At 40.3% G+C, this 15,896-nt stretch overlaps 1 protein-coding gene and 1 pseudogene across 1 annotated transcript in view; one reads left to right on the top strand and one right to left on the bottom strand.

Moving 5' to 3' along the window:
- Positions 1–3,354: 3,354 nt before the first annotated feature.
- DNAAF5 (dynein axonemal assembly factor 5) overlaps positions 3,355–15,896 on the bottom strand; it is a 58,361-nt gene continuing 45,819 nt past the window's right edge. The window contains exon 13 of the mRNA XM_036933056.2: positions 3,355–7,145. Within this exon, the coding sequence (XP_036788951.2) occupies positions 7,009–7,145 (137 nt within the window). The 3' untranslated portion in view covers positions 3,355–7,008. The remainder of the gene's footprint in view (positions 7,146–15,896) is intronic.
- On the top strand, positions 4,209–5,820 carry LOC118936139 (serine/threonine-protein kinase TAO1-like; annotated as a pseudogene).

Below are 15,896 nucleotides of genomic sequence, written 5' to 3' on the forward strand. Positions count from 1 at the left end.
CTTTCTGATAATCCTTTTGCTTTGACATCCTGAATATCCTTCCCTGGAAGAAGGCCCTATTCTCTATACAGAAGTAACAGGTGTGCTGACTTACTGGCTAAGCATATCACCCAATGTCAGCTGGGTTTCTGATTTATGAATTAGTCTCAATGCACAAGAAAGTAAATGCAAAGGTACCCAAAGGTATAGACAACTCCCACTCCAGTCCCTTGGTCGTATAGGTCCCCTCCCAAGAGTTCACCACTCTTACAGGTTTCTTTTGTCCCCTTCCAGTATTTTATGCATCTAAAAGCAAATAGCTGCCTCTCTCTCCTGTGTTTAAACATGGTACATTCTATACACAGTGTTGTGGTCCTTGTTTTTTTACAATTACTAGTGTGTTTTAGAGATCATTCCAGTTGGCATATATAGGGCTATTCTTGGCTGTTAAAATGTAGTTGTTTTATCTTCAACTGACCAACTCACCCTGGAGGGAACTCCTATTTTCATTTAGGTCACCAAAAGGAGATTTTAAAAGGAAGTAAAACATGCCTTTGAACCAGAGTGTAGGTAGGGGCAAATAGATGGATTATGTTTATGAAAATAACTCTTTGAATTTCTTAAAATTCAGGAAGCAAGACTTTGGGTTAAGCAAAGATTTCTTAGATATAGCACCAAAGGCACAATCCATAAGGGAACCAATTAAAAAATTAGACTTCTTTTAAGATGAACAGCTTCTGTTCTTCAAAAGACATTATTAAAGGAATGAAAAGACAAGCTCCAGAGAGAAAATACCTGCAAGTTTATATGGCATAAAGGACTTGCTCCAGAATATGTGGAGAATTCTCATACCAATATGAAAACCACCCAGTTTTTTAAAAAGTGGGCAAGAGATTTTAAGATATTTCATCAATGAAGTTATACAGATGGCAGGTAAGCACATGAGAAAAGATGTTCATCATTGGACATGAGGAAATACAAATTAAAACCATATTGTGATACCACCATGTGCCTGTTGAAGTGGTTAAAATGAAGACTGATGTACCAAATATTAACAAAAATGGGAAGAACTGGAATCATACAGTGATGGTGGGAATATAAAATAGTACCACAGCTTTGGAAGAGTCTGTTGGTTTCTAAAAGGACTAATATACATCTATGATGATTGTCTTTCTACTCAGGAGAAATGATAGCATAAATCCATACAGAGACTTGGATATGAATGTTCTAAGATGCTTTGAAATAGCCAGAAACTAGAAACATACTTCAGAATTGTGGAATACCCATGCAATGGGATACTACGCAGCAATAAAAAGGAATTGAAATGCTGATGGACACTACAATGCAGATGAATCTCAAAGTAATAATTAGGCCAAGTGAAAGAAGGTAAAAAAAAAATTATACAATTCTAGAAGATGCAAAGTACTATATAGTGACTAAAAGCATATCAGAATTCTGGAGATGTGGTGGAAGGGGGTGTGCATCTGGGAGGGAGCAGGAGGGTGGAATCACAGAGGGGCAGGAGAGGACTTTGGAGAGTGATGGAGAGGTTCCCCATCTTGATCATGGTGGTGGTTTCATGGGTGTATGTGTATGTCAAAACGTCAAATTGTCTGATATGTGCAGTTAATTATAGGTCAAGCATACCTCAATACAGCAGCCAAATATAGCAATAATAAGTCAGGCACTGCAAACACATACCTAAAATGACCTAGTATTTCTACTCTTAGGTATCTGGCTAATAGCAATGGAAACATGCCCACACATTTCACAATGCTCATAATAGTTTTTTATTCATAATAGCCTGAAACTGTACAACCTAAATGTCCATCAACAGATGAATGGATAACAGCAGAGTTCAGTATTTGTGGCAGAGACTGACTACCGCAAAGCCTAAAATCTTTACTATCTATCTGGTCCTTTATGAGATTGCTGACTCCTAACTAGTGAGTGGGTAAGTGAAAAAAGCCAGACACATAAGACCACAAATGACTTCATTTGTACGAAATCTACACCAGACAAAATGTCATGGACAGAAGGCCAGTGGTTGCCTGGGGCTGGGGATGTGAGCATTTTTGACTGAAGATGGGCTCAAGGGAACTCTGAGGCGATGGAAGTGTCTCAAAACTGGGCTGTGCAGGGTATGTACAGCTCTGTAGACCTGCTGAGACTCACCCAGCTGTATACTCAGTACAGGTGAAATTTACTGTGTAGAAATTATACCTTGGTAATGCTGTAAACTTTAGGGGCTGCATTTTATGTTACTCTTCTCTGCCATTTTGCACATGGAGGGTAGGGCTCCATAGTATTTGCCAATTAAATTGAGTGAAGAGCTTACAAGAATTTCAAAATATTAAGTGGAGAGGAATATGCTGCTTTTCAGGTGTTGAGATTACTAACCCTTTATAGGCCATTTTTGTCTTTTTTTGAACACATGTGCCTGTTATGATTGTGCCAGGTGGTACTGATGCACTATAATGCTGCCTCTGAATGTTTCTCCTTAAAGATGTACAGCAATGAAAACTCATGGCGCATGGCCAATGACTCTATGGCAGTCAGCATGGCGGCTGGGCTGGACAGATGTTGGCTCCCCAGCTGAAGCCTGATTTGTGGGTGCTGAGGAATTGAGCATGTCCTTTGGCATACGCTGTCCTCAGCCAAGCTGTCTGCCATTTATTTGTGTTTAATGTGACACTTAGTGGCTGACTAAAACAGAAGATGGGGCTTCTTGCTGGACGCAAAAATGCATGGTGCCCTGGGACAGAGTCCTCGTGTTAGGGCCATTGGAATTCTCTGGAGGGCCAACCACTGGGCCCCAGCTCCAGCCTCTTGATTAACAGGTCTGGGCTGAGGCCTGATAATTTGCATTTCTTCCAGGTGGTGCCAAGGAAGTAAATGGCAGAGGATGCAGAGGGCAAAGGGCATTTATGGAATTTGTGGAAGCCCATGTGTGAGGGTACCCTAAATCCCGCAGCTGTCTCCCTGTTACAGAAACTGGCTCAGAGAGCAGTCACAACTTCAGAGGCTATGACGGGGACACAGAGTGATGTCAGTGTACTCTGGGGATGCATATTGGCGCGCAGTGACTCACGTCAGCAGATTCGGACGCTTCTCCAGGCCTGCTCTCCCCCACCCCAACTTCCCCCAAAGCGAGCCCTCTCCTGGTCTTGCTGACGCCCTTGTGATCATCTTCACTTGTTTGGAGCTCCTGCCACCTGCTGTCCAGAAAGGACATTACAACCAGCAGGGGAAGACCTACCTCAGGGCAGAGGCTCAGAGTTCTGGAGGCTGGGATCACTGTGAGGTTAAATCTAAGGAAAAAACCAGCAGTTTCTAAAAATGTCAGTTATCAAAATACATAAAGACAAGCATACATAATATTTATAATAAATACTTTTAATTAAAATTTCAAACACAAAAGCATAAATGTTAATATTTGATTATTGGAAAATACACATAACATTTTTTCCCCCTTGTGTTAACATAAATATTTGGCCTACAGAATCAATACACACTTAAAATGAAATCTTTTAGGCACTTGGGTGTAGAAAATGCTAGTGAATAAAATACAATTTTACTTTACTGCTACTAATAAAAAGAGCAACCAAAATTACATCTGACTAAATATTCTATTTTTCAACACTGTTAGCATTACTGACCTAAGAAGAAATACTGTGACTGAATTTATCCACAAGACATTTTAAGCTCCAGGATATTTTAAATGAGAAACATTTCACTGATAATAATTCTTAAGATTTCAAATTACTTTTAATCTGTTCCCTGTGACATTTCAGTACACAGAACCCAAAGAAATAATGAAATTTCTCTTTAATCACTTTACTTTGGCTCTTTTTGTTTTGTAGTAGTCAAGAACATTCTTGGTGGGCATTTAAGCAAGACAGAACTGATAACCCATGAACCTAGCAGTGCACGTGGCCTTAAAAAAGGAGAGAGAGAGCTGACCTGGCTGCCAATATCGAGTAGTTGACATTTACTTTTCATTTCAAATCAGCTGCAGATTTTTGGCCGACCTCTCCACGAGATGTATCAACAAGACATAAAAAATATGGAAGCCACTCAGTGAATGCTATTTTAGAAATGGCTGGGTGTGGAAAACTGTGCCAGAGACTACCAGGCGTGTATCTTAGAGAATACATCCTTCTTGCTATCAAAGTCTCACTTGTGAATGTCCTTAGCTTTTGACAAAAAGGTGCCCTGTCATTGCTTCCATGGCCTCTCCTGCCTATTCTTTTGTGGGAACACCATATTGGATGGCCCCAGAAATAATTTTAGCCATGGATGAAGAAAAGTATTATAGCAAAATAGATGTATGGTCTCTTGGAATAACATGTATTGAACTCCATATCAAAGAAAGGGAGCCTCCTTTATTTGATATGAATACAGTAAGTGCCTATGTCACATAGCCAAAAATGAATCCCCTACACTACAGTCAAATGACTGGTGTGATTATTTTCACAACTTTGTAGTCTCTTGCCTCCAGAAAATCCCTCAAGATCGTCCTTCATCAGAGGAACTTTTAAAGCATGTGTTTGTTCTTTGGGAGTGCCCTGCAACAGTATTAATAGATCTCATTCAAAGGACAAAGGATGCCGAAAGAGAGCTGGAAATCTGCAGTATAGAAAGATGAAGAAGGTCCTTTTCGAGGAGGCACATAATGGACCAGCAGTAGAAGCACAGGAAGAAGAGGAACAAGATCACAGTGTTGGACAGACAGGAACAGTGAATAGTGTTGGAAGTAATCAGTCTATTCCCAGTATGTCCAACAGGGCCAGTAGTCAAAGCAGTAGTGTTAACAGTCTTCCAGATGCCTCAGATGACAAGAATGAGCTAGAAACGATGGAGGGAGACCACAGTCACGTCTAATAGTTCTGTCATCCATTTAAAACCCACTATAAGGCAAATGCAAGAACATGAGCAGGAAACTGAGCTTAGAGAACAAATGTCTGGCGGTAAGAGAATGACGCAGCAACGTCAAAAACAGCTGATAAATCTGGAAAATAAGCTAAAGGCTAAGATGGATGAGCATCATCTCATATTAGACAAAGGTCTTGAAAAAAAAAACTTAGTGTAACAACTTTGCTGCAAAAATGAAGAAACTTATCAAGAAACATCAGGCTATGGAAAAAGAGGCTAAAGTAATGTTCAATGAGGAGAAAAAATTTCAGCAATGTATTCAGGCCCAACAGAAGAAAGAACTGAATAGCTTTTTGAAGTCCCAGAAGACAGAATATAAACTTCGAAAGGAACAGCCTAAGGAGCTGAATGAAAACCAGAGCATCCCCCAAAAAAGGAAAACAGGAATGGCTTTCAAAGCAGAAAGAGAATATACAGAATTTCCAAGCAGAGGAAAAGACTAATCTTCAACGTCAGAGACAGAACCTAGAGCTGCAACGCCACTGCTTCAAAGGAAAGATGTTACTTGGGTGCCATAACTTGGAGCAGGACCTTGTCACGGAGGAGTTAAATAAAAGGCGGACTCAAAAGGACTTAAAGCATGCGATGCTACTGCAGCATGAATCCATGCAAGAACTGGAGTTGCGCCACCTCAACACAATTCAGAAGATGCGCTGTGAGTTGATCAAATTGCAGCATCAAACTGAGCTCACTAACCAGTGGGAGTATAATAAACAAAGAGAATGAGAACTAAGGCAAAAGCATGTCATGGAGGTTCGACAACAGCCTAAGAGTCTGAAGCTGTGTTTGGATGAAGCCCAGGAAGCAGAGTGCCAGATTTTGAAAATGCAGCTGCAGTGGGAACTGGAGCTGTTGAATGCATATCAGAGCAAAATCAAGATGCAGGCTGAGGCACAACATGATTGAGAGCTTCAGGAGCTTGAACAGAGGGTCTTCCTCTGCAAGACACTCTAAGAACAAAGATTGAAGAGGAGGTATTGACATTGCAGAATAAATGCACTGAACGAATATGAAGCCTGCTGGAGCATCAAGCAAAAGAGATGGAAGCTTTCAACTCTGAAAGTGTGAGACTAGGTTTTAGTAACATGGTCCTTTCTAACTTTGCCCCTGAGGCATTCAGCCACAGCTCCCCCGGAGCTTCTGGTTGGCCTCACAATCCTACTGGGGGTACAGAACCTCACTGGGGGCATCCCATAGGTGGCCCACCAGAAGCCTGGAGCCATCCAATGCAAGGTGGGTCCCAAGCCATGGGGGTCACCCTTCTGGGCCAATGCAAGGGGTACCCCGAGGTAGCATTATGGGAGTCTGCAATAGCCCTCGGGCTCTGAGGCAGACAGCTGCTGGGGAATGGACAGAACAGGGCATGAACAGAAGCACGGGTGTAATTTCACAAAAATCCAATGGGTCACACGTCTTACACATAACTTAATAATTGAGAATGGCAATTGCGCTGGAGCTGTCTGCCAAAAGAAACTGCCTACAGACATCATCGCAGCAGCCTCCTTACTTGGGTGCTCCATGTGGAAGCTGAGTGCATATGGTATATTTTATTCATTTTTGTAAAGTGTTCTGTTTTGTGTTTACTAATTGGGATGTCATAGTATTTAGCTGTCGGGTTTTTGTTTTGTTTTTAACTTTTGGGGACATTTTATGAAAAGGGGAATTGGTGTGTATGTGTGTTTATCAAATTCGCACAGACACACACACATATAATACACATGGTAAAAAGAAACTGGTTAGATAGGGGGTATTTTCTGAAAAGTGCAAAAACAGAATTCAGCAAAGTGGCTTGAGCCACCACTTTTGGACAACTCTATCCTAAGAAATTTGTGAAAAGATCTAAAGCCTTTCTCTGTATACCCCAGGTTCTCATGAGCCACTCACAGCAGGCAGCATATGCTAAAACAAGTTATTATGGAAACACACCTGTATCCCCTCATCAATGTATTTTGTTTATTAAATAAATGTATTTTGTCTGAGAAAAAAAAAGGTGCCCTGTCATGAGGTTAAAAGGCCAAGTCCAGGTAAGGACGAGAGCTGGTGTTCACTCCCACCTCCAGCTGCTGCACTAAAGGCTCCACTCCCAGAACTCGATCACTGGGCAGGCGGCAAGGCCCGAACATGCTGCAGGAGCCGCTCACAGTAGACAGGAGAGCGGTGCTTGTGAAGGACAGCCTCTGTCTCTTTCACCAGGATGTCAGGGAACAGGATACTGCTTGCTTTGAGGACCTCTGTAAAACAGCAAAACACTTTTAAAATGTTAAAAATAATATTAAACCAATTACTATTATGAAAATAATAAACAGTAGAGAAAAGCTTCATATTCAAGTAAAACAGCTTAGCTATAAACACAGCAGACTGCAAAGCAAGTAAAGTTACCAGGAATTAAGAAGGCATTACTTAACGATAAAGGGTCCGTTCTCCAAGAAGACATACTGATCCATAATATGTATGCGCTTTATAACAGGACATCCAACTACGTGAGGCAAAACTGGTAGGCGCTTCAGGGAGAAACAGATGAATTCACTAGTGTATTTGAGGACCTCCACACCACTCTATCAGAAATGGGCAGATCCAGGCAGAAAACTGGTAGGGACATAAACTGGATACAATGGACACGTACAGACCACTTCATTCAAAAACATTATGCTTACCAAGGTCCCATGGACCAAAATATCACCAAGACAGACCACATTCTGGGCCATAAAACATATCTTAACCAATTTAAAAGAACAGAAATCATATGTCTTCTCCCAGACCACAATAGAATTAAACTAGAAATAAGTAACAGAGATAACTGGAAAAAATCCCCAAATAGCTGGAGACTAAATGGCACATTTCTAAATCACATAATTGTTGAAGAAAGCACAAGAGATATTAAAAAATATTTTGAACTAAATGAAAACGAAAGCACAACTTATCAGAATCTGTGGGATGCAGTGAAAGTGGTACTTGAAGGGGAATTGCAGCATTGCATGCATGTATTAGAAAAGAAGGAAGACCTAAAACTAATAATCTAAAGTACCACCTTAGGAAACTAGCAAAAGAAGAATAAATTAAATTCAAAGCAAGCAGAAGAAAAGAAATCAGAAAGAATTAGAGCAGAAATCAATGAAACTGAAAGCTGGGAATCGATAAAGAAAATTCACAAAATCAAAAGTTGGTTCTCTGAACAACTCTGTCCTCAAACTGGGTAACCTAGATAAATGACCACCCCTCACAAGACACAACCTGCCACAACTCATGTAAGAACAGATGATACCTGTGAAATGGCACCAATAACTGATGACCTAGAGCAGAAAGCACCTGGCACAGATGGGTTCACCAAATCTTTAAGAAGGAAATTATGCTAGTTCTCTGTAATCTCTTCCAGAAAACAGAAGCAGAGGGAACTCTTCTAATTCATTCACATGAGGCCAGCATTACCCTCATACCAAAACCAAAGATTTTTGACAAAGAACCTCTACAAAAAATCCCACTTCTTAACTCATTCTATGAGGCCAGCATTATCCAACTATAAAACTGACATTACAAGAAAAGGAAACTACAGACCATTGTTTCTCATGAACACAGATGCAAAAACCCTCAACAAAATATTAGCAAATTTGATCCAACAATATATAAAAACAATTCTACACCAAGACAAAGTGGGATTTATTCCAGGTATGCAAGGCTGGTTCAAACTTACAAAACCAATTAATGTTCTCTGTTTCATTAACAGGCTAAAAAAAAAATCACATCACTATATCAACAGATGCAGAAAAGCATTCTGACAAAATCTATTAATGATAAACCCATTCATGATAAGACTTTTCAGTAAACTAGGTATAGAGGGGACTTCCTCAACACAATAAAAAATATCTACAAAAAAGCCTACAGTTACAAATCATACTTAGTGGTGAAAAACTCAAGACTTTCCCACTAAAATCAGGAACAAGGCAAGGCTACCCCCTCTCACCATTGCTTTTCAACATTCTGGAAGTCCTAGCTAATGCAGTAAGACAAAAAAAAAAAGGAAATAAAAGGCAAAATAGAGATTAGGAGAGACAAAATAAAACTGTCTTTGTTTGCAGGTGACATCATCTATGTGGAAAATATGAAAGAATTGACAAACTCCTGGAACTAATAGGTGATTATAGCAAGGTTGCAGGATACAAGGTTAATGTACAAAAGTCAATTACCTTCCTATTTGTCAGCAATGAATGAACAAGTGGAATCTGAAATTAAGACCACATCCCATTTACATTAGTATACTCAAAACAAAATACTTGGGTATAAATCTAATGAAATATGTACAAGATGTATATGAAGAAAATTATAGAACTCTGATGAATGAAATAAAAGAAAAACTAAATAAATGGAGAGATATTCCACGTTCATGGATAAGAAGACTTGCTATTGTCAAGATGTTTGTTCTCAACTTGATCTATAGATTTAATGCAGTCTCAATCAAAATCCCAACAAGTTATTTTGTAGATATTGACAAATAAATCTAAAGTTTATAAAGAGAAGCAAAAGACCTAGAATAGCCAACACAATGTTGAAGAAGAACAAAGCTGGAGGACTAATGTTACAGTCAAGACTCTCTATACAGACACACTCAGCAAGACAGCATGGTATTGGCAAAAGGACAAATAGATCAGTGGAACAGAGTGGGGAACCCAGAAACAGATCCACATAAATACAGTCATCCGGTCTCTGACATTGGATCAAAGGTGGTACAAAGGAACAAAGACAATCTTTGCAACAAGAGGTACTAGAACTGGGCCTTTACATAATAAAAAAATATGTATCTAGACACAGATTTTATAGACTTCACAAAAACTAACTCGAAATGGATCACAGACCTAAGTATAAAACTTTAAAAACTATAAATCTCCTAGAAGATAGCACAGGAGAAAACCTAATGACCTTGGGTATGGCAATGACTTTTTAGATACATCACCAATGGTATAATCCATGAAAGAAACAGTTGATAAGTTGGATTTCATTACAATTAAAAACCTCTTTTCTGCAAAAGACAATGTTAAGAGCCCGAAAAGACAAGCCATAGACTGGGAGAAAATATTTGCAAAGACATAACCGATAAAAGACTATTATCCAAAATATACAAAGAACTCTTAAAAACTCAACCAAAACAAACATCCCAATTAAAGAATGGGCCAAAAACCTTAACACACCTCATCAAAGAAGATATATAGATAGCAAATAAGCATGTGAAAAGATGCTCCCCGTTGTATGTCATCAGGGACATGCAAATTAAAATGAGATACCAACTACACACCTATGAGTGGCCAAAATCCAGAATATCCACACCACCAAATGCTGACAAGGATGTGGAGCAACAGAAACTCTCATTCACTGTTGGTTGGAATACAAAATGGTGCAGCCACTCTATAAGACACTCTGGCAGTCTCTTACAAAGCTAAACATACCATATAATCCAGCAATTGCACTGTTTGGTATTTATCCAAAGGAGCTGAAAAAAGTTATGTCCACACAAAAAAACCTGTATACATATATTTACAGATTTATAATTGTCAAAACTTGGAAGCAACCAAGATATCCTTCAGCAGATGAATAGATAAAAACAACAATGGTCCACCCAGACAATGGAGTATCTATCACTCAGTACTAAAAAGAAATGAGCCATCAAGCCATGAAAAGACATGGAGGAACTTCAAATGTGTATCACTAAGCGAAAGACACCAGTCTGAAAAGTCTCTATACTGTGATTCCAACTCTATGGCAGCCTGGAAAAGGCAAAACTACAGAGACTGTACAAAGATCTAGGGTCACAGGAGAGACAGACCACAAAGGATTTTCAGGGCAGGGAAATGACTCAATATGGTATCACAGTAGTCGATACATGCTATTATACGTTTGTCCAAACCCGCAGAACGTACTCTGAGGGTGATCCTAACATACATGCTGGCCTTTGGGTGACAGTGATGTGTCCATGCAGGTTAATCAACTGTAGCAAATGCACTCTCTGGTGGGGATGTCAGTAGCGAGTGCACAGGCTGCATGCAGGGGCAGGGGGTATATGGGAAATCTTTGTACCTTCCCTTCCGTTTTGCTGTGACCTCTCAATTAAAAAAATGAAGTCTTTTTAAAAAATCTATTAAAACATTTTAAATTCATTTGATATTGCTGGATTAATACACAATAGTCACAATATGGACAAAAACTTTTAGAAATGAATCTTTTGGGAGTGGTTGGCAGAGATGGGTCCCTGAGGGTGTTCGGGTGGCACTGCTGGCCTTAGGAACAGCTTCTGCATTAGCAGATCAACTAGCCTAGAAAAACAGACAATTTTCTTATCATATTTGCTGATGCTGATTCATTCAACAAATACCTATAGCAAACCTACTATGTGCTGGCACTACAGATACAGCAGGTGACAAAAATCCATCCTTGTGGATTCACATTTTGGTCTGGGAGCAGTGGACAATAATCAAACTAAAGAAAGATTAACAATGTTGTCAAGTGTGATGGAGAAAGACACCCACGGCAAGGGAGGTGGTGGGGCTGGAGGGCGTGGAACTCTCCGGGGATGAGGAGCCAGCAGGCATCTGGGCTGAGGATGAGTGGATCAGCCCTGCTGCAGGATGACTCTGGCTAAAGCAGGCAGCGGCAGGAGGGAAGTAGGGAGACTTTGTAGGAGGCTATTACTGCTGCGTGGGAGATTTGGTTCTGAGGTTTCTGCAGTCACTGATGAAGATGCAGTGGGGACACAGCATGGGAAGCAGGGCTGGCACAAGGGGCAGCGGCCCCAAGCTTGGCTTGATGGTAAGTCTGCGACACCCAGTGAGGTGCCCGCAAGCAGCTGGGCATGTGTGTGTCTGGGGTTCAGGGCAGATGTCTGGCCTGGGTGTAAATGGGAGCTGTCTGCATGTAGGCACCATCTGAAGCCAGGAGGTGAGATAAGATCATCAAGAAAGCAGAGCAGCAGGGAAGCCTGATGTCTGTGAGGCTGGAGGGCAGGAGTAGGAAGCCCAGGAGCCAGGGCATCCTGGAAGCCACAGGACAGAGGTGGGTGGCCAGCAGTTGTGTGACAAGGGCTGCAGAGGTGCAGGCAGAAGGGGCCCAAGAAGGAGGCTGGTTCCAGCCAGTCAGCGGGGATGTGACAGACTGGCCCTGGGGGAGTTGCGGAGGTGGAGGTCAAGAGAAGGGGCGGCAGCTTGCACACACTCAGCCGCTCCAAGGAGCACTGCTGCAGGGAGAATATGGGGGAAGTGGGATCAAGGGTGTCTTTATGGTTTTTTTTTGTATCATTAATCTACAATTACATGAGGAACATTATGTTTACTAGGCTCCCCCTTCACCAAGTCCCCCGCACATACCCCATCACAGTCACTGTCCATCAGCGTAGTAAGATGCTGTAGAATCACTACTTGTCTTCTCTGTGTTGCACAGCCCTCCCCGTGTCCCCCCCACATTATACATGCTAATCGTAATGCACCCTTTCTTCCCCCCCCTTATCCCTCCCTTCCCACCCATCCTCCCCAGTCCCTTTCCCTTTGGTACCTGTTAGTCCCTTCTTGGGTTCTGTGTTTCTGCTGCTGTTTTGTTCCCTCACTTTTTTCTTTGTTCTTATACTCCACATATGAGTGAAATCATTTGGTACTTGTCTTTCTCCGCCTGGCTTATTTCACTGAGCATAATACCCTCTAGCTCCATCCATGTTGTTGCAAATGGTAGGATTTGTTTTCTTCTTATGGCTGAATAATATTCCATTGTGTATATGTACCACAGCTTCTTTATCCATTCATTTACTGATGGACACTTAGATTGCTTCCATTTCTTGGCTATTGTACATAGCGCTGCGATAAACATAGGGGTGCATCTGTCTTTTTCAAACTGGGCTGCTGCATTCTTAGGGTAAATTCCTAGAAGTGGAATTTCTGGGTCAAAAGGTATTTCTATTTTGAGCTTTTTGAGGAACCTCCATACTGCTTTCCACAATGGTTGAACTAGTTTACAGTTCCACCAGCAGTGTAGGAGGGTTCCCCTTTCTCCACAACCTCGCCAACATTTGTTGTTTGTCCTTTGGATGGTGGCCATCCTTACTGGTGTGAGGTGACATCTCATTGTGGTTTTAATTTGCATTTCTCTGATGACTAGCGATGTGGAGCATTTTTTCATGTGTCTGTTGGCCATCTGAATTTCTTCTTTGGAGAACTGTCTGTTCAGCTCCTTTGCTCATTTTTTACTGGATTATTCACTTTTTGTTTGTTGAGGTGCATGAGCTCTTTATATATTTTGGATGTCAACCCTTTATTGGATCTGTCATTTATGAATATATTCTCCCATACTGTAGGGTACCTTTTTGTTCTATTGATGGTGTCCTTTGCTGTACAGAAGCTTTTCAGCTTGATATAGTCCCACTTGTTCATTTTTGCTTTTGTTTCCCTTGCCTGGGGAGATATGTTCATGAAGAAGTCGCTCATGTTTATGTCTAAGAGATTTTTGCCTATGTATTTTTCTAAGAGTTTTATGGTTTCATGACTTACACTCAGGTCTTTGATCCATTTCAAATTTACTTTTGCGTATGGGGTTAGACAATGATCCAGTTTCATTCTCTTACATGTAGCTGTCCAGTTTTGCCAACACCAGCTATTGAAGAGGCTGTCATTTCCCCATTGTATGTCCATGGCTCCTTTATCGTATATTAATTGACCGTATATGTTTGGGTTACTATCTGGACTCTCTATTCTGTTCCACTGGTCTGTGGCTCTGTTCTTGTGCCAGTAGCAAATTGTCTTGATTACTGTGGCTTTGTAGTAGAGCTTGAAGTTGGGAAGCGAGATGCCCCCTGCTTTATTCTTCCTTCTCAGGATTGCTTTGGCTATTCGGGCTCTTTTGTGGTTCCATACGAATTTTAAAACTATTTGTTCTAGTTCGTTGAAGAATGTTGTTGGTATTTTGATAGGCATTGCATTGAATCTGTAGATTGCTTTAGGCAGAATGGCCATTTTGACTATATTAATTCTTCCCAGCCAAGAGCATGGGATGAGTTTCCATTTGTTAGTGTCCTCTTTAATTTCTCTTAAGAGTGTCTTAGTTTTCAGAGTATAGGTCTTTCACTTTCTTGGTTAGGTTTATTCCCAAGTATTTTATTCTTTTTGATGCAATTGTGAATGGAATTGTTTTCCTGATTTCTTTTTCTGTTAATTTGTCATTAGTGTATAGGAAAGCAACAGATTTCTGTGTATTAATTTTGTACCCTGAAACTTTGCTGAATTCAGATATTAGTTTTAGTGGTTTTGGAATGGAGTCTTTAGGGATTTTTATGTACAGTACCATGTCATCTGTAAGTAGTGACAGTTTGACTTCCTCTTTACCAATCTGGATGCCTTGTATTTCTTTGTTTTGTCTGATTGCTGTGGCTAGGACCTCCAGTACTATACTGAATAACAGTGGGGATAGTGGGCATCCCTGTCTTGTTCCCAATCTCAGAGGAAAAGCTTTCAGCTTTTCGCTGTTAAGTATGATGTTGGCTGTGGGTTTGTCGTATATGGCCTTTATTATGTTGAGGTATTTGCTCTGTATACCCATTTTGTTGAGACTTATCATGAATTGATGTTCAATTTTGTCAAATGCTTTTTCAGCATGTATGGAAATGAGCATGTGGTTTCCGTCCTTCTTTTTGTTGATGTGGTGGATGATGTTGATGGATTTTCTAATGTTGTACCATCCTTGCATCCCTGAGATGACTCCCACTTGATCATGGTGTATGATCTTCTTGATGTATTTTTGAATTTGGTTTGCTAATATTTTGTTGAGTATTTTTGCATCTATGTTCATCAGGGATATTGGTCTGTAATTTTCTTTTTTTGTGGTGTCTTTGCCTGGTTTTGGTATTAGAGTGATGCTGGCTTCACAGAATGAGTTTGGAAGTATTCCCTCCTCTTCTATTTTTTGGAAAACTTTGAGAATGGGTATTATGTCTTAACTCTGTATGTCTGATAAAATTCAGTTGTGAATCCATCTGGCTCAGGAGTTTTGTTCTTGGGTAGTTTTTTTGATTACCGATTCAATTTCTTTGCTGGTAATTGGTCTGTTTAGATTTTCTGTTTCTTCCTTGGTCAGTCTTGGAAGGTTGTATTTTTCTAGGAAGTTGTCCATTTCTTCTAGGTTTCGCAGCTTGTTAGCATATAGATTTCGTAGTATTCTCTAATAATTTTTTGTATTTCTGTGGGGTCTGTCATGATTTTTCCTTTCTCATTTCTGATTCTGTTGATGTGTGTAGATTCTTTTTTTCTCTTAATAAGTCTGGCTAGAGGCTTATCTATTTTGTTTAATTTTTCAAAGAACCAGTGCTTGGTTTCATTGATTTTTTTCTATTGTTTTATTGCTCTCAGTTTTATTTATTTCTTCTTGGATCTTTATTATGTCCCTCCTTCTGCTGACTTTGGGCCTCTTTTGTTCTTCTTTTTCCAATTTCAGTAATTGTGACTTTAGACTATTCATTTGGGAATGTTCTTCCTTCTTTAGATAGGCCTGGATTGCTATATACTTTCCTCTTAGAACTTTCGCTTTCGCTGCATCCCACAGAAGTTGGGTCTTTATGTTGCCGTGTCATTAGTCTTCATATATTGCTTGATCTCTGTTTAAATTTGGTCATTGATCCATTGATCATTTAGGAGCATGTTGTTAAGCCTCCATATGTTTGTGAGCCTTTTTGTTTTCTTTAAACAATTTATTTCTAGTTTTATGCCTTTGTGGTCTGAAAAGCTGGTTGGTAGAATTTCAATCTTTTTGAATTTACTGAGGCTCTTTTTGTGTCCTAGTATGTGGTCTACTCTGGAGAATGTTCCATGTGCACTTGAGGAGAATGTGTATCCTGCTGCTTTTGGGTGTAGAGTTCTGTAGATGTCTGTTAAGTCCATCTGTTCTAGTGTGTTATTCAGTGCCTCTGTGTCCTTACTAATTTTTTGTCTGGTGGATCTGTCCTTTGGAGTGAGTGATGTGTTGAA

The sequence above is a fragment of the Manis pentadactyla genome, chromosome 10, assembly GCF_030020395.1.
Source record: "Manis pentadactyla isolate mManPen7 chromosome 10, mManPen7.hap1, whole genome shotgun sequence".
NCBI lineage: Eukaryota > Metazoa > Chordata > Mammalia > Pholidota > Manidae > Manis > Manis pentadactyla.